The following is a 26,502-nucleotide window of genomic DNA, read 5'->3' on the forward strand; positions in this document are numbered from 1 at the left end:
CACCAGACTGATTTCCAGAGTGGTTGTACCAGTTTACAATCCCACCAGAAGTGGAAGAGTATTCCTCTTTCTCCACATCCTTGCCAACACCTGCTGTCATCCTCTTAGCCATTCTGACTGGTGTGAGGTGAAATTTCAGGGTTGTTTTGATTTGCATTTTCCTAATAACTAATGATGTTGAACATTTCTTAAGGTGCTTCTGAGCCATCTGAAGTTCTTCAGGTGAAAATTCTTTGTTTAGCTCTGTACCCCATTTTTAATAGGGTTATTTGGTTTGTTTGGGGTCTAACTTCTTGTGTAACTGGGTTATTTGGCAAACAATAGGCAAAACGTGAAAAAAGCACAAGACAGGGGACTAGAGTGATGGTATTGTGGGTAGGTGCACTTGTTGATCTTGTAGATAAGTTGGTCTCAATCTTCCCAATGCTGTGACACTTTAATACAGTTCCTCATACTGTGGCAAACCACAATCATAAAATTATATTTGTTGCTACGTCATAACTGTAATTTTGTTACTGCTATGAATCATAATGTATAAAAGGAAAAGTATTGGCTCAGGGTCCCCGAGATTGAGTTCTCAGACCAAGTTCATGGCACAAGGAAGATTTATTTGCCTCAGACAGATAGTCAGAAGGGATAAGGGACAAACACAGGAGATAGAGGAAGGAGAGGAGGGGAACAAAGGAGAGGAGAGAAAAGGGGCAAGGGACAGGGGTACAAGGTATTTTCCACAGAGGGACAAAGGTCTGCCTCTGGATAGAGAGGAGACAGGTGTGGCCCATAGGAAAATGGCAGCTTATAAAGGTACCAGGAGAAACGCTGTGTTAGGATAAGGTGTTTAATTTTAATTGGGCATGTTGATTAGGTGAACCAAATGGGGCTTTTCAATGCTGGACTTCAATACTTTGATAACAATATCTTCATAGTCAGACTTAAAAGGAAGAACTGGCCAAATAAGAGAATAGACTTTAGTGTTCCAAAGTCCAGCTCCAGTGGGTCCCAAAATATGCAGTTGGGGTTGGAAGGAGACTGACACCATCTGATTGTAAATCTGTCAAACTTCTTCATTTGTTAGGGGAAAAGCTACATGTTTTATACTCTGAAGTGGAAATTTCTTATTTTTTTGGAATCTCAGTTATATCATATGATATTTTGCTGGGGTAGACATGTAAAAGGGTGTTTTGCTGAAGCAGACACAGGGGAGAGTATGTTTTGCTGAAGCACACATGTGAGAGGACAGCTAATGTTTAGAAAGAATATAAATATGACCCCACAGACAGTGGGAGGAAGTTCTTGTATTGGTCACCTTACATTTTCTTGCTGATGTTCACTTGTGTGACTTTGTAGAGAGTAATTTACCAAAGAACTTTATTTGCTATTTTGCCACTTCCATGGACTCAGACTGATTGGTGGAGCCTCGAGGTTTCTTCTGGATTGAATTGCTGTTGCTGATTCATGTTGGTGATTACTAGAAGACTGGACTGCTGACAATGAATATGAGAATATCCCCAAGGAACTATTTCTAAACAGGTCCACAACCACAATTTCCTCTTAAACTTTTTTGTTCCCACCACCTCTATTGGGTGGTGGGCTAGAAGGAAGGTTGAAGCATTTATGAACCCTTACTAAAGTAGGTTTTGAAAAAAATCTAAGCCTACAATACTGTATATTTGCATAGTAGCTTAATCACAGGTAATATTGAAAACTGATTTAATGATTCCAAGAAATATATGATCTTTTCATAAATTGTTCTTAGCCCATTTTAACTCTGTTCTTCAACATCTAGAAGAAAGAGCTCATCAATTTTATTACAGTATTTTTCTTTAAAGCAAAATCAATAAGTCCATCAAGCACCTCAGTCCTTGTTTTTTAAAGCCCAGCAATCACAGCAGGGGCCCCTTTATACTTCCTCCTGCCTGTTCTCAGTCTTTGAGGCCAGGAGGTACCAGATATTGAGTCCCGAGAAACAAACCCATGAGAGCAGTTTTCATTCTTCAAGGGGCATGATGCAGTGTTTATGCCTTGTAGCATAACAAGCATTGACCTGTTTCCTAACTGTGTTCTTATGTGCCTGAGTGAGCCTGCTCTCCTCATATACTCCCCAAAGGGAAGTGTCCTGGTATCTTACTCTTCTTCCATTATGCCATATCATTCTGATTCCTTCCATGTATGCTCCTGTGTATGGCAGAGGGGTCAAGCCAGTCTACCTTCTTAAGAGAATCTGCTTCTACTGGGGCACACCAGACCTTGCCATTCATCCTGTAAGCCACGTACATACCCAGGGAGTCAATTCTGAACACTACTCTATACTTATTAACTGAATTCCTGCCCTCAACTACTATGAGTCTGGAACCATTGTTTCTCTACATTGTGTGTTTTCATCATTGGGACCAGGTGCAAGTGCCGAAGAGTTTCTGGAACCATAAATCTTTAACTTCTCTATTTGTTTAGAGACTGGCACTGTATACATTCATATCCTCTACAAAGCTCATACTGAATTTTCCAAAGGAAAAAGGCATATGGAAACTCCCACAGCACATAGAGAAAAGCATCAAAGATGAAAGTCAAAGAATGTTGAAGAATTGTAATTCGCACTGTCAATATGCTAGGACTCTATCAAGTAGCCGAGGTTGCTATGCAGTCTAAATCATTAGTGGCTAGTGTTAGAAATATAATCTAATGGTTCTGATCTTGTAGAGAACACCAACTAATACAAACACAGTAGAGGAAGTTATGGAAAATGGACATTTGTAAACAAAATAAATATGGGTGAACAGCTTCAGAAAAGCTCAGAGCCTGGTGTAGTGGCCCATACCCTTCATCCCAGGACACGGGAGGAAGTGGCAGGTGGGTCTCTGTGAGTTCTAGGGCAGCCTGGTCTACATAGTGAGTTACAGGGCACCCAGGGCTATCTAGTAAGATACTGTATTAAAGAGATAAAAACGAAAGATCATTACCCTCAGGAGCACATGGGAAAAGTTGGCATCTGTTCATTGCTGAAGACAGTCATTGCTACATTATGGTCCTGGCTTATCTGGAATACTGATAAGTTCTGGGAATAGACCTGTTACAAGGTGACAAGCAAGATTTGAGGCTACCTCAGAAATACATGGTGAAACTGAGCCTGGTAGCACAGGCCTATAGGAGCTATGTGGAAGACTGGTATAAAACCAAAGCCTGCCTGGACTGCAGAGGGAGGCATGCACATGCAAGCTTCTTCTTCTTCTTCTTTTTTTTTTTTTTTTTTTTTTTTTTTTTTTTTTACACACTGTTTTTTTTTATTCGATATAATTTATTTACATTTCAAATGACTTCCCCTTTTCTAGCCCCCCCACTCCCCGAAAGTCCCGTAAGCCCCCTTCTCTTCCCCTGTCCTCCCACCCACCCCTTCCCACTTCCCCGTTCTGGTTTTGCTGAGTACTGTTTCACTGAGTCTTTCCAGAACCAGGGGCCACTCCTCCTTTCTTCTTGTACCTCATTTGATGTGTGGATTATGTTTTGGGTATTCCAGTTTTCTAGGTTAATATCCACTTATAGTGAGTGCATACCATGATTCACCTTTTGAGTCTGGGTTACCTCACTTAGTATGATATTCTCTAGCTCCATCCATTTGCCTAAGAATTTCATGAATTCATTGTTTCTAATGGCTGAATAGTACTCCATTGTGTAGATATACCACATTTTTTGCATCCACTCTTCTGTTGAGGGATACCTGGGTTCTTTCCAGCATCTGGCAATTATAAATAGGGCTGCTATGAACATAGTAGAACATGTATCCTTATTACATGGTGGGGAGTCTTCTGGGTATATGCCCAGGAGTGGTATAGTAGGATCTTCTGGAAGTGAGGTGCCCAGTTTTCGGAGGAACCGCCAGACTGCTTTCCAGAGTGGTTGTACCAATTTGCAACCCCACCAGCAGTGGAGGAGTGTTCCTCTTTCTCCACACCCTCTCCAACACCTGCTGTCTCCTGAATTTTTAATCTTAGCCATTCTGACTGGTGTAAGATGAAATCTTAGGGTTGTTTTGATTTGCATTTCCCTAATGACTAATGAAGTTGAGCATTTTTTAAGATGCTTCTCTGCCATCCGAAGTTCTTCAGGTGAGAATTCTTTGTTTAACTCTGTACCCCATTTTTAATAGGGTTGTTTGGTTTTCTGGAGTCTAACTTCTTGAGTTCTTTATATATATTGGATATTAGTCCTCTATCTGATGTAGGATTGGTGAAGATCTTTTCCCAATTTGTTGGTTGCCGATTTGTCCTCTTGATGGTGTCCTTTGCCTTACAGAAACTTTGTAATTTTATGAGGTCCCATTTGTCAATTCTTGCTCTTAGAGCATACGCTATTGGTGTTTTGTTCAGAAACTTTCTCCCTGTACCGATGTCCTCAAGGGTCTTCCCCAGTTTCTTTTCTATTAGCTTCAGAGTGTCAGGACCTCCACATAAAGCCAGACACTCTGAAGCAAGCTTCTTTATACACATTTTTGACTCAACTCGTAGGATCTTGATGTAGAGAGCCCATTTTGTATTGTGAGCTTTTCCACTTCCACTGGCAGAGAGGATGCATAGGGTAAGGTATAGGGCCTGGTCCATTCTGTGGAGTGTCCAGGTTCCTTTGGGGACATCACTCATGCAGCATCTTCACAGACTCTTAGATGTGTAAGACCCCCAAAAACTGAGGGCACCCCAGCACCCGATGCCTCAGAAAGCAATACCCAAATCACTTGCGAGAAACGGTCTCGATGCAATAACATCAGGATTTTATTCCAGAATTCTGGGTTCCACAGCTGTACACCATGCAGGCAGAGAGGACTGTGGACCTCAAGTGCCGCATTGCGACAGCTTTTATAAGTTTACAACAAAGCCCGAGAATCACAAACCAATCATTTCTTAGCATGGAGAGACCGCAAAATGCGAGCCAATCAATTTGTACCACTCCACAGTTTTTAGGCCAATCAGTTTAAATTATCAGAGCCCGTGCTCAGAGGACCAATTAGTTTCCTATTTTCTGAGAGTCTATAGCTGTGTGAACTCCTGGATAGGGGTAATGGTGTAAGCAGTTTACAGAAGCAAGATAAGCTTAGCTCATTTCCAGTCACCTTGTGGGGCCAGGATCACCTATTCAAGGCTTTTTTGCCTAGCTCTGAACAAATGGCGGGCTCTGGAATGTGATCTTTTACCTAGTTTCTAACAAAGAGCACAAAGAGCAGGCACTGGAATAGGAAGTGTTTGGGGTTCCTTAGAAGGCTGGAGTTAGGCTGTATTTTCTATTCTTTCAGATGCTCTTGTTTAAGATATTTATTGAGTTTAATTCCCAGTCTCTCTACCCTAACTCCTAAAGTCCTGTAAGAAGGGCAGAAAATTTCAACTCTCCAAACACCTGGTGATTTTAGTGACTTGCTTATCTTGATACTACAAGAGTCTTACTCTAAATCACTTCATTAGCATAAACTCAGGAGTGATCAAAGATACTGGGAACAAGACTGTCCCATTACTCAGGAAATATCAAGCAGGAGCTCAGTGTCAGAGCTAAGGCAAATACATGTCCAAATCTCATGGCTGCCTAAAGGTGCCCAGGAGAGAATTCTCCCTTCCTCTTTCCTTACTCTAAATTGATTTATACAGATGTGTTGTTGGGGGGAACATTTTCACTTGGACCAACTGAAATTCCATGTGTCAAATATTATTTGTTTATTTGCATAATTGTCTTGGAGTACTTACTACCTGGCTATACTTTGTGGGATCCTTTGCTTAAGTCAGGTAAGGGAAATTCAGGTCAAGTCTCCTTTTTTTTTTTTTTGCTATTATTCAAATATCAGTTTAGTCTCTCACGCATACACTGCTCTTAGCAGCTAGCATCTTTAGAGTAATGTTCCAGTAAATGGGCAAAGTGGGAAGGAATGGGTGTAATCAAACTAGCCACATGACTTTACTTTTGTGGTTCCCAAGAAGTGAGGTCTGTCCGCTGAAACATCAAACCAAATAAAAAAGGAACGATCAGAGGGAAAAGTAGAGCTTTAACCAGTGTAAGAGTGCTGGTTGGGCTAGGAACCTGGCATCTTTAACCACTTCAAAGGTGCTAGCAAAAGCACTGAGAATATACAGGGGATGGGGCAAGCAGTGGTAAGCACTTTCTGTCCAACTATGGTCTGGTTAACTATTATCTCAGGTTGGGCCAGTGAGATGGCTCAGCAGATAAAAATGCTTGCCCTAACAAGCCCGACAGCCTGAGTTCAGTCCCTGGAGTTCATGGTGAAAAGAGATAACCTTTGACCTCTTCCTGAGCACCTGCACATGTGCATGTACACATACACACACACACACACACACACACACAATTGTAAAGGGGAAAAGTCATTACTTTTTATCCATCAGACCTGTTGATCTTGGACTCCACTTGACCACAGAAGGCTCAGAAAGGAAAATCACATGCAGCCAGAAATATTAGCCTACTGTCAGTCACCCTTTAGGTATATGCAGTCATACACATCAATAATTCCAAGTAGTGCAGCACTCACAATATGCTGCATGAAGAATTGGTGCTTTTAAGCAAAGTCCATTCTGAGTTCTTATTTCAGGTCTTGTGCATAAAAGGGGTCACTTTTAGTGGAGGAAATGAGACAAAGTCAGACATCACGTGATGGATCTAATGGCCGTTTGTATTTGACCAGAATGTTTAGGGACACTAAGGGACATGAGAGTTCACAGACTAGAGAGGAACTGAAAAAGAGCAGAAGAACACAAATCCTGACACAGAGACTCAACATACAGCTCTTTATTATAATAAAATATTGAAAAATCTTTCAGAGAAGGGTAAACAAATCTTAGTGATTTAGTACATTTTTATATATTTAAAGCAAATACTAGAAGCCACAAACCAAATTAATACCAAGTAACTCTCATTTTTCCAATATGTTATTTCCAAAATCTTTATTTTAATTTTATATGCATTGGTGTTCTACCTACAGGCATATCTGTGTGAGGGGGTCAAGTCCCCTAGAGCTGGATTACAGAGAGTTTTGAGCTGCCGGGTGGGTGCTGGGAGTTGAACCTGGGTCTTCTAGAGGATCAGCTTGTACTCTTAACCACAGAGGCATCTCTCCAGTCCATATTTCTAAACTCTTAGTGGCTTCCCTAACAATATCATTTAGAGATAACGGAAAGTATATATAATGAGTGGGTAATACCTTTTGTGAGTAGCCCATTCACTTGGATTTTTGTCTGAGATATTCCACTGTTTTCAGTGGTCATCAAATCCTTTAACTCAAAGTTTCTAAATAAAGTAGCAGAATTGGATCAATGAGTCAACTTGGACAGAAAAGGTTCTTTATAACAGTTGAGAAACTATCTGAATCCATGTAATGCATAAGGTCCAGGGGATAGAACCTGGGAGAACAAAGCCATCAGTACTATGAGGAGAGGTTTCTTTCTTCTCTTGGATGGGATGTGCTTAACACCATGAGTTATATTGGATACATGTGAGTATATGACAGGAGCAGAGGAAACAGTGCCTGGGTCTGTCACTCACTGCTGCCCTCACTGAGGCAGAGGCCAGGTGCCAGCTGTAACAGCTGCAGGATGACATCTATCTGTCAAAGTGCACTGGGACCTCTGGGCTACCCACACAGGCAATGACAACTCGCCTACTGCTGGCTCTCATCCTGTATCTACAGTTGGAAGACTTCGAGTTCCCTGTCTCTCTGCAGTCCATGACCTTCACTACACCTTTGTGACAGTTCATCTGGCCATTCTTGCATTGGATATTGGTGGTACTGCAGATGCCACGGATGTTCCAGATGCCTTCATGGATGAAGGTTTTAAAGTGTCTGAACTTGACTGAAGTCATCTTCTGTCTCTGCATCATCACATTGCAGTAGTTGTCATTGCCACCTGTCCCCTGAGGGCCCATATGCTGTCTAAGGAATATTTGGTACATTCAATCCTGGCCATACGAGAGCTGTACAAGCCCTAACCCCAGCAGGGTCAACACCAAGAGCAGAAGCAAGGACCAGGTCCTCTTTAGATCCATCATTACCTAGGAATTGCCTGAAAAGAAAACAAGAAGAGGAGAGAGGATGGTGAAGACTGGCCTCTGGAGAGGTACTGAGAAAAGCAAAGTAAAATCTGTCTAGGACCCTCCCTTCCCCCTCCTTCTGCTTAAGATCTTCCCCTTCTTCCTGCTCTTCCCTTTTGTACCCCTTTCTCTGAGAATGACTACTTTGTCATCATGGCCTTCCTTGAAGGCAAACACTGTTCTCGTTACTAAGTGGCAGTGGTATCAGAGCAGACATGTCCAGGCCTACCTGACTAGAGCATAAAACAAGGAAAGATAAATCTACATAAAACTCGAGTTTGGGTTTGTAAGAGAATTAGCTAGTGTGATCTTTAGGGAGTGTCTGATGGCCTGGAAACATCAGATCCCAAAAGTGCAGCTAGACTCCGGTCAAAGCAAGATTACATATTGATTTGAATGCTGTATGTCTGGGAAACAAAGGAAGACAAGGAAGAACAAGCTTCCATCTAGCCTCTCCCCTCCCCTCCCCTCCTCTCCCCTCCCCTCCCCTCCCCTCCCCTCCCCTCTCCTCTCCTCTCCTCTCCTCTCCTCTCCTCTCCTCTTCTCTCCTGTGACTATTGTGCTAGTAGATGAAAATCACAACTTCTGGGTAAACTATACTCCTCTCTTAAAAACTAACAGCTCCTCAGCTCAAGGCTCAGGGATCATTTGGAGGGAGGGGGCTGGGACGATTGTTAGGCAGTGGATGACAACAGTGAGACTGTTTTCTGGGCACAACAGGGCACATGCACATACACGCTCACAGCTGTTAAAGACAGCATTCAGAAGACCACACAAACTCAAGCCAGGCAAGATTCCAGCCTGGAGGGGAGAGGTGGCCACAAAGTGTCACTGCTAACTGAGGCTCTATTGGCAAGTCATAGAGGCTTAGAGAGGAAAAGTCAGCTTTCTTTAAGGCTGTGTGACTTCCAGTAGGTTAACCAGGCTCCAGAACACAACCCTACACACAACAGTATTTGGTCAGAAGAAACTGGACATGATGAGTTTTAAACAATATTAAGGGAGGTCGTGAAGTTGAACAGGTGGGATAGTGGGGGAGAGAGGAAAGTGAAGATGATCAAAATACATTGTATGAAATTCTTTTAACAATTAATAAGCACAGTATTTAAACACACCAAGCAGGATAATAAAGTTACTTTTCTGCAGGGTTTGCTTACAGAATGACTAGGAGATGGTGCCATCTGGTGGCCAGTCCTCAGAGTGACTTGCAGGTTGATAGACAAAAGCAAATAAACATCATTCCTGATACAAGAGAAGAGGGCGCCCCAAAGTAATGGAGACAGTTTCTTTTTAACAGTCAAGCTGAAGCACCTTAAGAAATGCTCTGAACATAGTAGAGCATGTATCCTTATTACATGGTGGGGAATCCTCTGGGTATATGCCCAGGAGTGGTATAGCAGGATCTTCTGGAAGTGAGGTGCCCAGTTTTCGGAGGAACCGCCAGACTGCTTTCCAGAGTGGTTGTACCAATTTGCAACCCCACCAGCAGTGGAGGAGTGTTCCTCTCCACTCCTGGGCATATACCCAGAGGATTCCCCACCATGTAATAAGGATACATGCTCTACTATGTTCATAGCAGCCCTATTTATAATTGCCAGATGCTGGAAAGAACCCAGGTATCCCTCAACAGAAGAGTGGATACAAAAAATGTGGTATATCTACACAATGGAGTACTATTCAGCCATTAGAAACAATGAATTCATGAAATTCTTAGGCAAATGGATGGAGCTAGAGAACATCATACTAAGTGAGGTAACCCAGACTCAAAAGATGAATCATGGTATGCACTCACTAATAAGTGGTTATTAACCTAGAAAACTGGAATACCCAAAACATAATCCACACATCAAATGAGATACAAGAAGAAAGCAGGAGTGGTCCCTGGTTCTGGAAAGACTCAGTGAAACAGTATTTGGCAAAACCAGAACGGGGAACTGGGAAGGGGTGGGAGGGAGGACAGGGGAAGAGAAGGGGGCTTACGGGACTTTCGGGGAGGGGGGGGGCTAGAAAAGGGGAAATCATTTGAAATGTAAATAAATTATATCGAATAAAAAAAATAAAAAAAAAAAGAAGAAATGCTCAGCATCACTAATCATTAGGGAAATGCAAATCAAAACAACCCTAAGATTTCACCTCACACCAGTCAGAATGGCTAAGGTTAAAAACTCAGGAGACAACAGGTGTTGGCGAGGATGTGGAGAAAGAGTAATACTCCTCCACTGCTGGTGGGATTGCAAGAAGGTGCAACCACTCTGGAAATCAGTCTGGAGGTTCCTCAGAAAACTGAACGTGACATTACCAGAGGACCCTGCTATATCACTCCTAGACATATACCCAGAGGATTCCCCAGCATGTAATAAGGACACATGCTCCACCATGTTCATAGCAGCCTTATTTATAATAGCCAGAAGCTGGAAAGAACCCAGATGTCCCTCAATGGAGGAATGGATACAGAAAATTTGTGGTATATTTACATAATGGAATACTACTCAGCAATTAAAAACAATGAATTCATGAAATTTGTAGGCAAATGGTTGGAACTGGAAAATATCATCCTAAGTGAGGTAACCCAATCACAAAATAATATACAATGAATGCAATCACTGATAAGTGGATATTAACTAGCCCAGAAGCTCTGAATACCCAAGACACAAGTAGCATATCAAATGTCTCCCATGAAGAAGTAAGGAGAGGGCCCTGATCCTGGAAAGGCCTGATCTAGCATTGTAGGGGAGTACCAGAACCGAGAAAAAGGAGGGAGGTGATTGGAGTGTGGATGTAGAGAAGGCTTATGGGACATATGGGGAGGGGAGAACTGAGAAAGGGGAAAGCGTTTTGGAATGTAAACAACAAATTTAGAAAATTAAAAAAAAAAGAGAGAGAGAGAGAGAGAGAGAAAAGAGTCAAGCCAATCTACCACTGCAGGCACAGTCCAAGAGCAGTCTCCTTCTGAGATGGTTTGATGTATACAGAATCCACTGTGCTTCTTCAAAGATGCTGTTCCATGAACGCCAATCACACACACCGCTGGAATTACCCTTTTCTACCTCAAGCACATAATTTGATAAGTGATCATTGCCAGTCTCAAATGAAAGCACAATTCCTTGACACTTCCCCCATGCTCCCAGCCATGTCTTTGCACATAAAGGCATTAGGCTCTATGTTCTGAGTCTGTGTCTACAGCTATTGATGAGAGAGTACAGCTACAGGTATTAACATCCATGGAGGATGCTGAGTGCTTGCCTGGTGTGCAGGAAGCCTTGGATTCTATAATTAGCATCATGTGCTACTGGGCACATTTTTAAACCCAACACTTAGGCAGCAGTATTGTCAGAGGTGAAAGTGAGCTCTGATTATAAGGGGGTGGAGGGGTGCTTTCCAACTTAGTACATTCCTTGTTTTAACCAGGATTCCCCCCAAAGGCTCTCACACTGTACCACAGCTTCTCAACAAGAACTTTTTTGTCACCATGATTCCCCTGCCTGCACTAGCTGCTAAAGTTCAGGTTTCCAAAGTTCCACAAAGGCCCATGTGCTAATGGCTTGGTCCCCAGGGTGGTGGTGTTGGGAGGAATTTAGGTCACTGAGAGGATGTCCACAGGAATCCTTAAAACAACCTCAGCCAAAGGACCTCAGCTTCTTTCTTCTCCCTTTCTTTCCTGATTCCACGAGACACATAACTGCCCTGCCATGCTCTCCTGCATTAAATCAATGCCTCTCCATAGGCACCAAAGTCATGGGTCAGACAAAACCTCTCCTCTTTTTAAGTGGATTAGTTACAACGTTTGTCACAGCCATGGGAAGAAGACTAAGACAGCGTGTGATCAGGTATATTCCTTAAACTCCCTCAGTGCATCACCATATAAGCTACTGAACCGTTGTAGCACCTGTTTGTTGCAATATTGTGAGAAAAAGATTTTCAAAAATGGAAATTTAATGGAAGGTCTTATCAAGAGCCCTCCTTACCATAAGTAGTCAGTAAAGGCTGGCAATTGTTTCCTATTTGCCCATTTTGTCCTTGAGCATGTACCTGTGAGGAAAGGTGTTGAGAGCAGGGTCACCTTGAGGTGAAGAGAGGCACGTCTCCTTCTCCTAGAAGACTACATTACTAACAGGGTATAGGAGAAGGAGAAGCGAGCTGTGCTGAAGTGGGCCAGGGGTTGACTCTGACAGATCAGAGGAAGGTGTGGTCTTCAGAGCAGCTCACCTTGGAAGCTGTTCACCACCTTTATCTTTATTGTTTTCCTCTGCTTTCTTCATAACGAATGACTGCGATGTGTTGTTTCAGTATTGCTGATTCTCTTTGTTTTGAAGAGTTAATTACACCCTCAAAGAATTGGAGGTCTGTGTCCCAGAGGGGAGTTTCCATGCCATTGGCCTGCCCTGTCCTTCCTTACAAATCACCATTCTATGACATCTGGGAGATTTTCTTGTCCTTTCCTTGCACAGTCAGCAATCTCGGATGGCTTTGTCTTCAGCTTCTCAAATGGTTTATTACCGTGACACAATACCTCATCTGTGACTTGATGTTTCACTGTAAACACCTTCATATTATGACAGAGCAAAGACTTGAGGCAAAAAAATGCCAGGACAGTATTCAAACTAGAGCCCCATCCACTCATGTGAAGGAATGATGATCGATTGATGGTTGATTTGTAGGAGTAGGTTGTCTCCTTCTACCATGTGAGCCCCCAGATTAAACTTGGGTCATCAGTCTGGGTGGCAAACACCTTAGGGCAACCTTTCTAATGAGGGACATTTGAAAACCCTCTACCTGTTTTCTGAAGTAGTGATGGCCCTTCCTGTGCTGAGCATGCCCTGCAGTCCACTTCTCAAGCCCTTCCTAAATCTGAACACTGTGAGGAAGGCTGGGTCACTGGCCATAGCTTGAGCACAGGGAAAGTGGGACCATGGTGGATTTGCATTTAGCAATTGTTTTCTAAATAAAATACCTAGGCATGTGTTCATAAACTTTTCCTAACAGGACATAACCATCTGAGCCTGTGTATCTCACAGCACCCAGCAAGCTAGGTCTATGTTGAAACAAATCTGGCTGAAAAATGGAAAGAAAATAATCTTTCTATAACTTCCTTAAAATACCCACAGTTGTCAAATATCACTCAATAAAGTAAAAGTTTAATGAAAGAATAACATAAAAAATAGATATGTTTTAAAATTAAAAAAGTAGCTATGACAAATGACTGTCTTGGGAGTATTCCATGAGAATTAAGCCTTGCTTAAGACCAGAGAAGACACTCGATGGATCAAAAGGGAAATTTGAAGGGCTGTGAGAAGGGCAAGAAACCCCTTACTTGGCCGTCTGGGAAGCAACTATTTCATCATAATTAACAACTGCTTAAGGCCTTCAACCTTTGCAAGTAGTAAACCTGCACTTTTCAAGAATGAGGAAGAAACCCTCTTTTCAAGGAGATGTGTACTAAACCCCTTGTGCAACCCTGGTGGTTCTTGATTCTACCTTTGCAAGTTACAATTCTGCCAAGACACCCCTGAGCCACCCTATGATCCCACCCATCAAGAGATAAGAAAGGGCCCGTGAGGGGGCTCAGCACTTAGGGACACTTGGTGCTCTTGCAGAGGACCTGCTTGTGGATCCTAGCATTCACCATGACCATCTGAAACTCCAGTTCCAGGGGACCCAGCACCTTTTCTGACCTCCCAGGAACCAGGCACACATGTGCTGTGCATACATACATGCAGACAAAACACATAATAGAACAAAACGCACATAAAATAAAATGAGTAATATTTTAAACAGAGAGAAAAAAAGAGGGGTGTCCTTCCGACCTTTTACGGTGTAGCTTGAGAGGTATTGTGCATATGACCAATATTAAGGCAGTTATATACGACTCTCTGTTGGGGAGCCCATACCCACATTTGGGTATACCTCACTCACAACCTTTTTGGTGACAGTCCATGTCAGAATTATCACTGATAAAAGTCTCTGACTCTGCTTCATGCAGGCTCGTCTTAAATTTGTTTTCTGTGTGAAACTATGAATCTGGTTTGGCCAGAGTTGAGGCCCTTAAAAAAATTAAGAAGCTGAATTAGGTTGCTGAGGATGACAGCCTGAAGCTGTGGCTGACCCTGGGTGCCCACAGTCTCAGGTCTTAGAGGAGGAGCAGGCCGGGAGGCTCTTGATCCTAAACTCCTGTCAGAAGGGCTCCTTTAGTGACTTATTACTTAATAGATAACTTGGCTCTTCTGAAAATTCCCTGTCCTGTCTGTAAATCAATTTATCATCCTCAGCACTATAGAAAGATGAAACCTACCTTCTCATTGACTAACTCATTAGTCATTGACTCATTAGTCATGAGTCATTGACTCATTGATAAGGAAGAATATCTCCGTCCCAGCCCCTTTCCCCTGGGAACAGCAAGAAGAGAAAACAGGAAAAGCTAAATGTAACTAGTGATCATCCAGACTGACTCTTAATGACTTTTGAGACATCTTTATTTCTGTGCATTGTAAATCAGGAGACATATGTTTCAGATGATTCATTTTCTGGCCCCTGACAGTGAACACAGGAACCAGTGTTCTGGGCTATGAGGGGAGATAAAAAGAAATCAGAGCCAGGTCTGTGCCAGGGGTCAGCTGACTACACATTGATAACAGACTCATCTAAGTGGACAGGGAAGCCATTCTCACAGGCAATAACAATACGTCTGTACCCTGAAGAGGCTCGGTACCGGCATGGAGGCCGGGGAGACCCTCCCCTGTGCTTGCAAGTGGTGACCTGGAAGGGAGAATCACTTATTCTGAGGTTTTCTCCGTAAGGGCTTCCTTTCTCTCCACAGACGGCCTTGATGTTGTTCGTGCTGTCATGAATAAAGGTGTTGACATCCTTGCAGGGCGAGGTTAGGTGTCTTTCATTCATCTTTCTTTCGCAGTATCTGTCGTCCCGGCCCGTTGGGTTGGCATCATAGTGCTGAGTCAGGAATTTTTTGTACCTGGGATTATTCTGAGCCAGAGTCGGAGGGGTCGCAAACAGACCCAGCACAAACACCAACAGCAAAGGACCTGGGCTCATTGCCATCTCTCCCAACAGAGATTCCTGCCAAGGGCAGAAAAAGAAAGAGTGGTCAGCCCATAGAACCACATTCTAACTTAGACTAAGTGGGTGGAGACTTTCCGCTCTGTAAGAACATGATAAAGCAGTGCCCTCAGCTACCTACTTCCATCTTTGCCTTGGCCTCCCTAACTGTCTCCATGGTGCAGCCATCTTCCTCTATTCTATAGATTCACCATCATCCATAGCATGACAAATCTACTTATATTCTTAATTCACCTATTACTTAACTTGATAACAAATATTACCCACGTCCCTATTGTGCCCAGAAACTGTGCTAGATCCTAGGGCACAAAGACCTTTAAGATATACCAAGGGCAGGTACAGTGTATATCTGTAAGGACCAGCTATTTAGGAAACAGAGACAGGAAGATTGCTTCAATCCTGGAGTTTCATGCTCGCTTAATAATGTAGAAGACACTGGGATTTTTTTTTTTTTTTTGGAGGGGGAGAAGGGTGGTCAAGGAAGAAGAACGGAAAACAGAAAATCACAGAACAGAAATGTGGTGTCCATGGGGGAGGGATGGGGGTTCCTAAGGCGAGATAGATGGTAACACAGGACCTGAGAGCCATGAAGAATGACTTGTGGGGATGGAGAGCACAGGACAGCCCATCCCCCAAGGCTGCTGCATGGGATTCTAGGCACTCGCTCAGTACCACACCAATGAGGAAAACTGTAAAGAAGATCACCTCAGGATGAAGGGTGCAGGGTACTTCTCCCAGAGGGCAGACTTACTAAGCAGCGCATGGGAAGAATGGAACACATTATGGAGTACCTGAAGTGGGCCCTGAAGAGACTTATGGAGCAAATGGGGAATTCAAACTTCATCTTCAGAGTAGCCTACTTCAGAGGCCCTTTGGATGATCTGAGAGAATATGTTCTAGTGTCTCCTATGTTTGTGATTCTGTTAGCATAGACAAGTGATCTTACAGTGCGGTAAAACGGTAAAACGAAACACAAAACAAAATGAAATGAAACAAAATGAAACTGAGATCTCTTCATGAAGACAAGGGACTTAAACTTCCCTGTAAGATCTCTCTGAAAAGAAGAGAGAAGACTCCTTCTGTCACCTCCCCAGAGCTCTCAGCTTACCCCGCACCACATGCACCAGCCAATCACACACCACGGGACCAAAGGTGTCTTCTGCTGGAGTTTGACCTTTTTATGGACTTTTAAGATGTTATTTCTTAGGAAATTTGAAATTTTGAGAACTAGGAGATAATAGGGAGATACCAAACAGTTTCTGATAATATCCTTAGTTCTTTGGAGAAAATATAAAAGATCATCCTGAGACATAAAAACCTTCCTCATAGTTGGACTGCAGAGATGGCCCAGCAGTTAAAAGTTCATTTTACTCTATAGAGATCCTGAGTTCAGGTCCCAGCACCCACACTAAGCTGCTCACATCCATGGGCAACTCAGGTTCCAAGAGATCCAATGCCTCTGTGGGCACCAGGAACTCCCTTACACATACCTGCCCGCAGACACATATGCATTCACTTAACTTAAAACAATAAAAATAAACAATTTTAAAAAGTGGCTATAGGGAGGAAATGGGGAAGTAAGTAAAGAGCCGGAACTGATGACAAGCACTTGTAATGCTGGTGCCATGGAGGAAGAAACACATGGATCCCAACTAGCCAATCTTGTAATTGGAGGGTTTGGGGTCACAGAAAACATGGTAGATGGCTTCTGAGAAACAGATACACACAAACCTGTACCTCCACACAAAACCCCATCCTATCAGATAACCACAATTGTCCCCATTTAACAGGAAAAATCAACTTTTACGTTTTGATTTTTTTGTTGTTGTTTTATTTTGAGACAGGGTCTTGCTGTGTAGCCCAGGCCTGCCCCCAAACTCTTGATCTTCCTTAAGAACTACCACACCTAGTTTATGTAGTTCTATGAAGGTAGAGGTCAGAGAATTGGAAGTTCAAGGTCATCTTTGGCTCGATAGCCAGTTCAAGGATAGCCTGGGATAGAGGGGACCTTGTCTGTAAGTAAATATATACAAAGAAGGTTGCATCTTTCAGCCAGCCTAAAGAACTACTACTAAAAGAGAAAATCAACCCCAAGTAAGTTTTGTTTTGTTTTTACCTGAAGTGTGGTACATTTTCAGCTACATTAAGTGAACCATTAATTTTATTTTGTGTTCCTCTCATGTGTAAGTCTGAACACTTTTACTTTTACCTTGTGTGTGTGCATGTGTGTATGTGTATGTGCGTATGTGTTTGTGTGTGCATATGCAGGTGTGTGTGTGTGTGTGTACACACGTGGGGGCTGTGGGTGTGGGTGTGTCTGTTTGTGTGTGCATGTGCAGTTGAGCATGTGCCTCTCTCTCTCTCTCTCTTTCTTTCTTTCTCTCTCTCTCTCTCTCTCTCTCTCTCTCTGTGTGTGTGTGTGTGTGTGTGTGTGTGTGTGTGTGTGTGTGTGTGTGTAGAAGGCTGAGGTCCTTCTATAGGTCCTCTATATAGCCTATAATCTGCTCAGTGGTGCAGGGTCAGGAGTATAGCTTGGAATCTAGGAGGTCAGGAGTCTAAGGCTCTACTGAGCATGTGGAAGACAGTGATGAAGTGGGAAGAGAACTGCCCTTCTAATTAGCATCTGACACTAGCCCATCCTTTCTGTTTCACGATAACCACAGACAAACTCCGTATAAGGCTATAAAGAACACCAAAATCCAGTCATTTCCCAGCGCTGAAACAACAAACTTCCATAAAGCATGCAGATTGTGATCTGTAACCTGAGTGTGGAGTTTTTTTCATTTGAGAAAAGATGGGGCACAAGGGTAGAAGGCACAGCCACCCCCAAAGAGTTACCAGCATTTATCAGTGCTGTCTGCTTCACCAGAACCCCGGGCTGCTTCACCAGAACCCCGGGCTGCACAACACCCACTTGGTAAGCTCTTTACGTTTGTTTTGGGATTCTATTTCCTGGATGTGATTTCTCTGTAAAAATGAGGACGATCTATGTGTGATGTTGCATGCATGCCTGCAATAGCAGAGTGGGAAAGGAGGACTGGGGCTCCTTTTGGGAAATGCCTGGCTACCTCCAACCTAAACAAACAAAGTAACAAGAGCTAGTAATACTTAAAAGGATCAGCAGGTGGCAGCAGTGGATAGGGATGCTGCCATTCAACAGCAGGACAGTTGGCTCTTGTGGAGATGCCAACCTATGCTTAAAACCCAGGCTGTGGGGAACGGGATAGGGTAGGCTCACTCAGAGGGCCTAAACTTGCCAGGCTTTGGGTATTTAAGACACCAAAGCAAAATGCATAATGTGGAGGGTCCAAATGTTAAGGATATCACAAACCAAATATTTACCAGCTGTCGGGTTTCATGACTCCTGGTTCCAAACACGCCACTGCTCATGTGATCTTAGGCAAACAACCATTTACCTGTCCATAATTCCTGCTGCTGTATAATCTACAACTGAGAGGGATCTGGATTCTTTACCTTGAATCACAGTGCTGGCTTCACAGCCGACTCTCAATCTCGCCCTGGTAGTTTCCTTCCTTTTTCTCTTTAGGCCTGTGTTTTGCCATCCATAAATGAGAGGGGTTCTAGCCTTGAAAGTCTATGGTTCTTACTAAGCTAATAGATTCTTTATCGGCTTCAGTAGCCCGATCTAACAACACTGGAATTGCAGCAGCACATTTACCGCCTTAGTTGATGGTACAAGGTGACAACTGGAAGTAATCTGTGATGGGATGACTCTGGTTCAGTCTCACTGAAACACATCTTCCCTGAGGGCTCTCTGTGTAGCCAAGCCTGTGTGCCATGAGCACTACACAGGGTGTGTGTGGGGAGGGGGCTCATCCTAAAAAGGCTCTTTCTATTTAGACTTTGAAAGTTTTAAGGCCTAATTTGCAAAATATCCACACTAATGTTTACCAACTCGCCCAATGCAGTCTCTCACTATGAATTTCTAAAACACTCAGAAAGCAACTTCCAGGAGCACACCTCAACCACCAGTGTCGACTGCCCACTCCTGTGAATCTGTCTCACTTGTGTATTTAACTCTAAATCTCCCCTCAAAGCCAGGCAAGGTACACCTGTGAGAAACAAGTGAGAGCCGAATTATTAGGGAGTGCAGATGTAAATCTGCCATGGCCAAAGGTGCTCAACCTTAGTCACAGACACAACAATGGCTGTCATTCGGATTTCAACAGTGGAAGAGCTCCAACTCTTATTCAGACTCAGTTTATCCATTCTTAACCCCGTTGTGCACGCAGGAACCAACATTCTTTTTTTCTCCCCAGTTGACAGTGCTTTGTAGCCAAGAGATGTAGCAACTCTCCTGCTGCAGGGCTAGCAGTGGGATAAACACCCTTCTCTTAGGTATACTCTCCATCGCAACAGTCCAGCAGTACCGGAACACCCGATGCCAGTCTTCCTCCTCGCCTTTCCTCCTTTCTTCCCTCAACCTACCATCTTTTGATCTTGGTTCATGTTCCACTTTGTAGTTAAGAGCATCCATAATTTCTTAAAGGAAAGAAGCGAGGAAGAAGAAAGAAGCGAGGAGGAAGTACTGGTGAAAGCACTTCCTGCTTTAGGGATTTCCATTTCTTTTTCTTCTTCTTCTTCTTCTTCTTCTTCTTCTTCTTCTTCTTCTTCTTCTTCTTCTTCTTCTTCTTCTTCTTTTCTTTTCTTTTCTTTTCGGAGACAGGGTTTCTCTGTGTAGCCCTGCCTGTCCTGGAACTCACTCTGTAGACCAGGCTCTCCTTAAACCCACAGAAATATTCCTGCCTCTGCCTCCCCAGTGCTGAGATTAACAGTGTACACCACCATCACCAGACTTGGGGTTTTTCTTCTTATTCCTGCCAAGCCGCATGCTTGTTTTGGAAGGAAACATGACAGATCAGATGCCCTTCAGCAAATGGCTTTCTTTGGGGGCTTTTAGTCACAATTCAAGAGACCCTCCTATATCTCCATCTCCTTGCTCACAATCTCATTAATTGTATCCAAAATACAAACAACCCTGAAAGAAACCTGTTCTCATTTTAAATTTTGACTCTTACTCGTTTTCTATTTAACTAGCCAATTTGGGTCCAGTAAGCGTAAGTGGGGATAATCGGTTTCACTAAATGAGAAGAACAGCTAGAAAGAGCACAGAGGGAAAGACACAGAGAGTCAAGCACCCACAGGGAAGAATCTTACAAAAGCTGGCCGGCTTTCCTCCAACTGAAGACAAGAGTCCAGCTGTTTGCTCCTGGAGACAGGGTCCTGCAGTGTGAAGCTAGAGGTTCCTCTCAGGCTCTTTATATACAGTGCTCCTGTGAGGGTGTGGGGAAAACTTATCTAAGGATCTCTACTTAGGCAGAGACTTGTAATCCTCGGACACTAATCATGGACAAACACTGAGTTATTCACCTTTTCCCTGAACATGACTGGATCAAATGTCAACCACCTGGTGGACAAGGGTTTTTTGTTGTTGTTGTTCTTTCTTTCTTTTTTTTTTTTTTTTTTTTTTTTAAGCACTGATAATGTTTGCTCAGCATGTTTTTTTTTGTTTGTTTTTTGTTTTTTTTTTACCTGAGCTGCCTCTTTCCTTATGTGTATAGTCCTTTCCTTTGCTCATGGTAGGCCTGAGGTCTCACTGTTCATGTGCCATAGATCCAAAAACGTTTTTTTCCCTGACAGAAAGGCCAACTTCAGGAACTACTTTGGAAGAAATCCTAATAAAGGAAGGAGTGCGGTGACCATGTCCCCTCCTCAAGCCCCAGAAATGCATTCACAGCACTTCCTGGGCCGCTCTTCCCTCATTCCATCCACAGGAAACAAAATCTAGCTGCTCAGCCTCCTGTTCTTTAAATCACCGTTGCAAAACCACCTGTCTACATCTAAGCGTGAACTATGAACAGAAGGCATTGCATACGACTGCTCTGCTTATGAGGTAACGCCAAGATGGAACAGCAGACGAGCCACGGGTTCAGACTTCTGATACCCAGAAGGTACACAGCCAGGCAGTGAAGAAGTTTACTAGAATTGTTCTGACATATTCATCTTCAGGCCTGGACAGATGGCCCCGTGGTTGTGGGTACCGGCTACTCTCAGAGGACCCAGGCTCAGTTCTCAGCACCCGCATGTCAGTTCACAGCCATCTGCAGTGACGCCTTCCTCTGGTCTCCCCAGGCATTGCATGTGTGTTGTACACAGACATACATGCAGACAAAAATACCCATGTGTGGGAGATAAATACATACAATTTTAAAAATGGTTATACATTTATCTTATAATCTAGAACATGATTGAATTATTTTAGCTCTTTGTCAACTTCTAGATTTTGCTCCATCACTGTGTAGATATTTGTGTGTGATTTAAGCTGCACTAATTCCTAAAAGCAAAAGTAGAAGAAAAAAACAAAAGACCATCAGGTTGTCAGTGGCGTAAAGGTGGAGGCAGGGCACAGCATCTCTCCTGTGTGGGAACCCTGTTGGGGATGTTTGAGGTGAGTCTGGGCATGAGAACTAGAGCATCAGCTGACTCGCTGTAGCAGGAGGAAGAATGCAGCACATGGGCGTCTTCAGACTCCCTCAGCAAAGCTGGTCCTCTGTGTGGCAGCAACAGGGCTCCCTCAGAAGCAGGAAAGATGCAAGCAGCAGTTTTGGGGCACTGCCATGCAGGCATGCTCACACCTGGACTTGGGAACACTTGGAGATTTTTTTAAAAAAACTTTTTAAACTTGGAGATTTTTAAACATTATGAGGTTTTTTTCAATTTCCACAGTTTCTATTGTTATGTCTCCCATTTCATTTCTGATTTTATTAATTTGGGTACTGCCTCTGTGCCCTCTTGTTAGTCTGGCTAAGGGTTTCTCTATTTTTTTTTTATTTCCTCAAAGAACCAGCTTCTGGTTTTGTTGGTTATTTGTATAGTTCTTTTTGTTTCTATTTGGTTGATTTCAGCCCTGAGTTTGATTATTTACTGCCATCTCCTCCTCTTGGGTGTATTTGCTTCTTTTTGATCTAGAGTTTTCAGATGTGCTGTCAAGCTGCTAGTGTAAGCTCTCTCCATTTTCTTTTCGGAGGCACTTAGAGCTATGAGTTTTCCTCTTAGCACTGCTCTCATTGTCCCATAAGTTTTGGAATGATGTGTCCTCATTTTCATTAAATTTTAAAAAGTCTTCAATTTCTTTATTTCTTCCTTGACCAAGCTATCATCAAGTAAAACATTGTTCAATGTCCATGTGTGTGTGTGTGTTTTCTGTTGTTTTTGTTTGAACTTAAGACCAGCCTTAGACCATGGTGACCTGATAGGGTGCATAGAATTATTTCAATATTGATGTCTCTGTTAAGGCCTGTTTTGTGACCAATTATATGGTCAATTTTGGAGAAGGTACCGAGAAGAAGGTAAATTCTTTTGCTTTAGGATCTAAAAATATCTGTTAGATTCATTTGGTCTATAACTTCAGTTAGTTTCAGTGTGTCTCTGTTTAATTTCTGTTTCCATGACTTCTCCATTGCTGAGAGTGGGGTGTTGAAGTCTCCCACTATTATTGTGTGGGGTGCAATGTGTGCTTTGGGCTTTAGTAAAGTTTCCTTTATGAATGTGGATGCCCTTGCCTTCGGAGCATAGATGTCCAGAATAACAAGTTCATCTTGGTAGATTTGTCCTTTGACCAGCATGAAGAGTCTCTCCTTATCTTTTTTGACAACTTTTGGTTGAAAGTCAGTTTTATCCAAACTAAGAATGGCCACTCCAGTGAGGAGAAAGAGGAACACTCCTCCACTGCTGGTGGGGTTGCAAATTGGTACAACCACTCTGGAAATCAGTCTGGCGGTTCCTCCGAAAACTGGGCACCTCACTTCCAGAAGATCCTGCTATACCACTCCTGGGCATATACCCAGAGGATTCCCCACCATGTAATAAGGATACATGCTCTACTATGTTCATAGCAGCCCTATTTATAATTGCCAGATGCTGGAAAGAACCCAGGTATCCCTCAACAGAAGAGTGGATGCAAAAAAAATGTGGTATATCTACACAATGGAGCACTATTCAGCCATTAGAAACAATGAATTCATGAAATTCTTAGGCAAATGGATGGAGCTAGAGAACATCATACTAAGTGAGGTAACCCAGACTCAAAAGGTGAATCATGGTATGCACTCACTAATAAGTGGATATTAACCTAGAAAACTGGAATACCCAAAACATAATCTACACATCAAATGAGGTACAAGAAGAAAGGAAGAGTGGCCCCTTGTTCTGGAAAGACTCAGTGAAGCAGTATTCAGCAAAACCAGAACGGGGAAGTGGGAAGGGGTGGGTGGGAGGACAGGGGGAGAGAAGGGGGCTTACGGGACTTTCGGGGAGTGGGGGGGGGGCTAGAAAAGGGGAAATCATTTGAAATGTAAATAAAAAATATATCGAATAAAAAAAAGAAAATATTAAGGAATCAGAATTTAAATAAAATTGAAACACATGGAGATGAAATACAACTAAAAAAAAAAAAAAAGAATGGCCACTCCAGCTTGTTTCTTAGGACCATTTGCTTGGAAAATTGTTTTCCAACCTTTGACTCTGAGGTAGCAACTGTCTTTGTCACTGAGGTGGGTCTCTTGTACACAGCAAAATGTTGGGTCCTGTTTATGTATCCTGTCTGTTAGTCTATCTTTTTTATTGGCAAATTGAAACTGTTGATGTTAAGAGATATTAAGGAAAAGTGGTTGCTACTCCCTGTTATTTTCATTGTTAAAGGTAGAATTCTGTTTGTATGGCTATCTTCTTGTGGGTTTGTTGAAAGAAGATTACTTTATTGCTTTTTCTAGGGTGTAGTTTCCTTCTTTGTGTTGGTATTTTCCACCCATTATTATATTATTACAGCTGTGTTTATAGAAAGATATTGTGTAAATTTGATTTTGTCATGGAATGTCTTCTTTTGTCCATCTAAGGTAATTGAGAGTTTTGCTGGGTATAGTAGCCTGGGCTGATATTTATGCTCTCTTAGGGTATGTGTGAGTTTGCCTGGGATCTTCTAGCTTTCATAGTTTCTGGTGAGAAGTCTGGTGTAATTCTGATAGGTCTGCCTTTATATATTACTTGATCTTTTTTCCCTTACTGCTTTTAATATTCTTTCTTTGTTTAGTGCATTTGGTGTTTTTATTATTATGTGATGGAAGGACTTTCTGGTCTGGTCCAGTCTCTTGGAGTTCTGTGGGCTTCTTGTATGTTCATGGGCATCTCTTTCTTTAGGTTATGAAAGTTTCCTTCTATAATTTTGCTGAAGATATTTACTGGCCCTTTAAGTTGTAAATCTTCACTTTCTTCTATACATATAATCCTTAGGTTTTGTCTTATTATTATGTCCTGGAATTCCTGGATGTTTTGGGTTACAAGCTTTTTGCATTTTGCATTTTCTTTCACTGTTGAGTCAATGTTTTCTATGATATCTTCAGCACCTGAGATTCTTTCTTCTATCTCTTGTATCCTGCTGTCAATACTTGCATTTATGACTCCTGGTTTCTTTCCAAGGTTTTCTATCTCTAGAGTTGTGTCCCTTTGTGATTTCTGTATTGTTTCTACTTCCATTTTGAAGATCCTGTATGGTTTTGTTCAGTTCCTTCACTTGTTTGTTTTTTCCTGAAATGCTTTAAGGAATTTTTGAATTTCCTCTTTAAGGGCTTCTACCTGTTGACACATGTTCTCCTGTGTTTCTTTATGGGATTTTTGTGTTTCTTCTTTAAGGACTTCTACCTGTTGACCCATGTTCTCCTGTATTTCTTTAAGGATTTTTTATGTCCTTCTTGAAGTCCTCTATCAGCATCATGAGATGTGATTTTAAATCCAGCTCTTGCTTTTCTGGTGTGTTGGAGTATCCAGGATTTGCTGTTGTGGGAGAACTGGGTTCGGATGGTGCTATGTTGCCTTGGTTTCTGTTGGTAATGTTCTTGCATTTGACTTTTGCCATCTGGTTATCACTGGTGTTAGCTGGTCTTGCTGTCACTGACTGTGGCTTATCTGTCCTGCAAGTCTGTGTATTTGTACTCCTAGGATTCCCACTCTCTCTGTGCATGCAGGTATGTAGGCACTCCTGGGAGACCAGCTCTCCTGTGGTGGTGTTTTTGTACATAGTTCTGTGGTCCAGGATCAGCTCTCTGCTCTCAGGCCTCTCCACAATCCTGGGAGGTTAGCTATCTCCCTGCTCCTCCTGGATATGGTGCACTGTGGCAAACGATGGTCCCCAGCCAGAGACAGAAACCAGAAAGCTCCAGCCTGAGGGTTCTGGACATGCTCCTCTGAGCAGCAGTGGTGGTCTTATCTGTGCTCCCAGGCTTCTCTGCACTCCTGCAGAGGGACCTGTGGCAGAAGGGGCAGAAAGAAGGGCAGTGGAATGGTATTCAAGAGGGTTGGAGTTTAGGTAGTTGCTGGGTAGTGAGCCCCTCCAGGCCCCCTGTAGCAGCTCTGGGACTCCAGAGGTGAGATGGGGTTCTTACCAAATGCCCTAAGTGCAGCGGGTTCTCTAGAATGTATCAGGAGATGTTGTCTTCACTGTGGCAGATCCTGCAAAAGTCGGCCCCAGCAGAGAAAATAGGCAGTGGAAGGGGGGGGGGGATGAATGGAAAGGAGTAGTATTCCGGGATGCAGGGGTTTTGGTGCTTGGTAAATAGCAAGTCCTGCTGGGCCCCCAACAGCAGCTCTGGGACTCCAGAAGTGGGAGGGCTTTCCTACCAAATGCCCTGAGTAGAGCATGTTCTCTAGGATGTATCAGGAGATGGTGTCTTCACTGTGGCAGACCTGTCAAGAGTCTTCCCCAGCCTGCAATCTTGCTCTTAACATGTTTTGTTCTAACATGACAATTCAATGAGCAATGGTATATTGTGGCATATTTCCCTTCTAGTCAGTTAAAGTGAATGTTCAGTACCATATTTAGCTACTGGGTCTCTTTAACTGCCTTTAACCCAGAACATGTCCACAACCTTTGGGTGGAAAAGTTGTTTGTTTCTTTGTTTGTTAAGATTTAATTTGGGGGCTATAAAGATGGCTCAGCAGTTAAGAGCACTGACTGCTTTTCCAGAGCTCCTGAGTTCAAATCACAGCAATCACATGGTGGTTCACAACTGTATAGAATGAGATCTCATGCCCTCTTCTGGTGTGTCTGAGATAAACATTGCACTCATATACATAGAAAAGAATCTTAATCTTTCTGCTCTGGATAGGAGCAGGGCTGGAGCAAGCAGGGCTGGAGCAAGAAGAAAAGGAGAGAGAAAGAGAGACAGAAAGAGACATAGGCAGAGAGACCGAGAGAGAGATTAGATTCATGTTTGCATACAAATCACTAAACAAAAAAAGTTTATTCTTAGTGTGTGTGTGTGTGTGTGTGTGTGTGTGTGTGTG

The 26,502-nt window shown here is 42.9% G+C and overlaps 2 protein-coding genes and 2 pseudogenes across 3 annotated transcripts in view; all 4 read right to left on the bottom strand.

Moving 5' to 3' along the window:
• The window catches only part of LOC127691635 (angiogenin-like), a 232,547-nt pseudogene that overhangs the window by 119,749 nt on the left and 86,296 nt on the right, over positions 1-26,502 (bottom strand).
• The window catches only part of LOC127691633 (angiogenin-like), a 170,913-nt gene that overhangs the window by 58,115 nt on the left and 86,296 nt on the right, over positions 1-26,502 (bottom strand). The window contains exon 1 of one of the 2 annotated variants that reach the window (XM_052191598.1): positions 20,323-20,400. The exons of the other annotated variant lie outside the window; for it this stretch is intronic. The gene's annotated coding sequence lies outside the window, so the exon portion shown is untranslated. Of the gene's footprint in view, positions 1-20,322; positions 20,401-26,502 lie in introns of those variants that run through there. 2 annotated transcript variants of the gene reach the window in all.
• LOC127691631 (ribonuclease 4-like) lies at positions 7,585-8,042 on the bottom strand (annotated as a pseudogene).
• On the bottom strand, positions 14,549-15,156 carry LOC127691638 (angiogenin-like). The gene has a single exon (XM_052191602.1). The coding sequence runs from the start codon at positions 15,124-15,126 to the stop codon at positions 14,689-14,691; it is 438 nt and encodes a 145-aa protein (XP_052047562.1). The 5' UTR covers positions 15,127-15,156; the 3' UTR covers positions 14,549-14,688.

This window comes from Apodemus sylvaticus, chromosome 8 (genome assembly GCF_947179515.1).
Source record: "Apodemus sylvaticus chromosome 8, mApoSyl1.1, whole genome shotgun sequence".
In the NCBI taxonomy this organism is placed as follows: domain Eukaryota; kingdom Metazoa; phylum Chordata; class Mammalia; order Rodentia; family Muridae; genus Apodemus; species Apodemus sylvaticus.

Coding starts and splice junctions, on each gene's coding strand:
- LOC127691638 (XM_052191602.1), bottom strand. CDS start 15,126: ATGGCAATGAGCCCAGGTCCTTTGCTGTTGGTGTTTGTGCTGGGTCTG.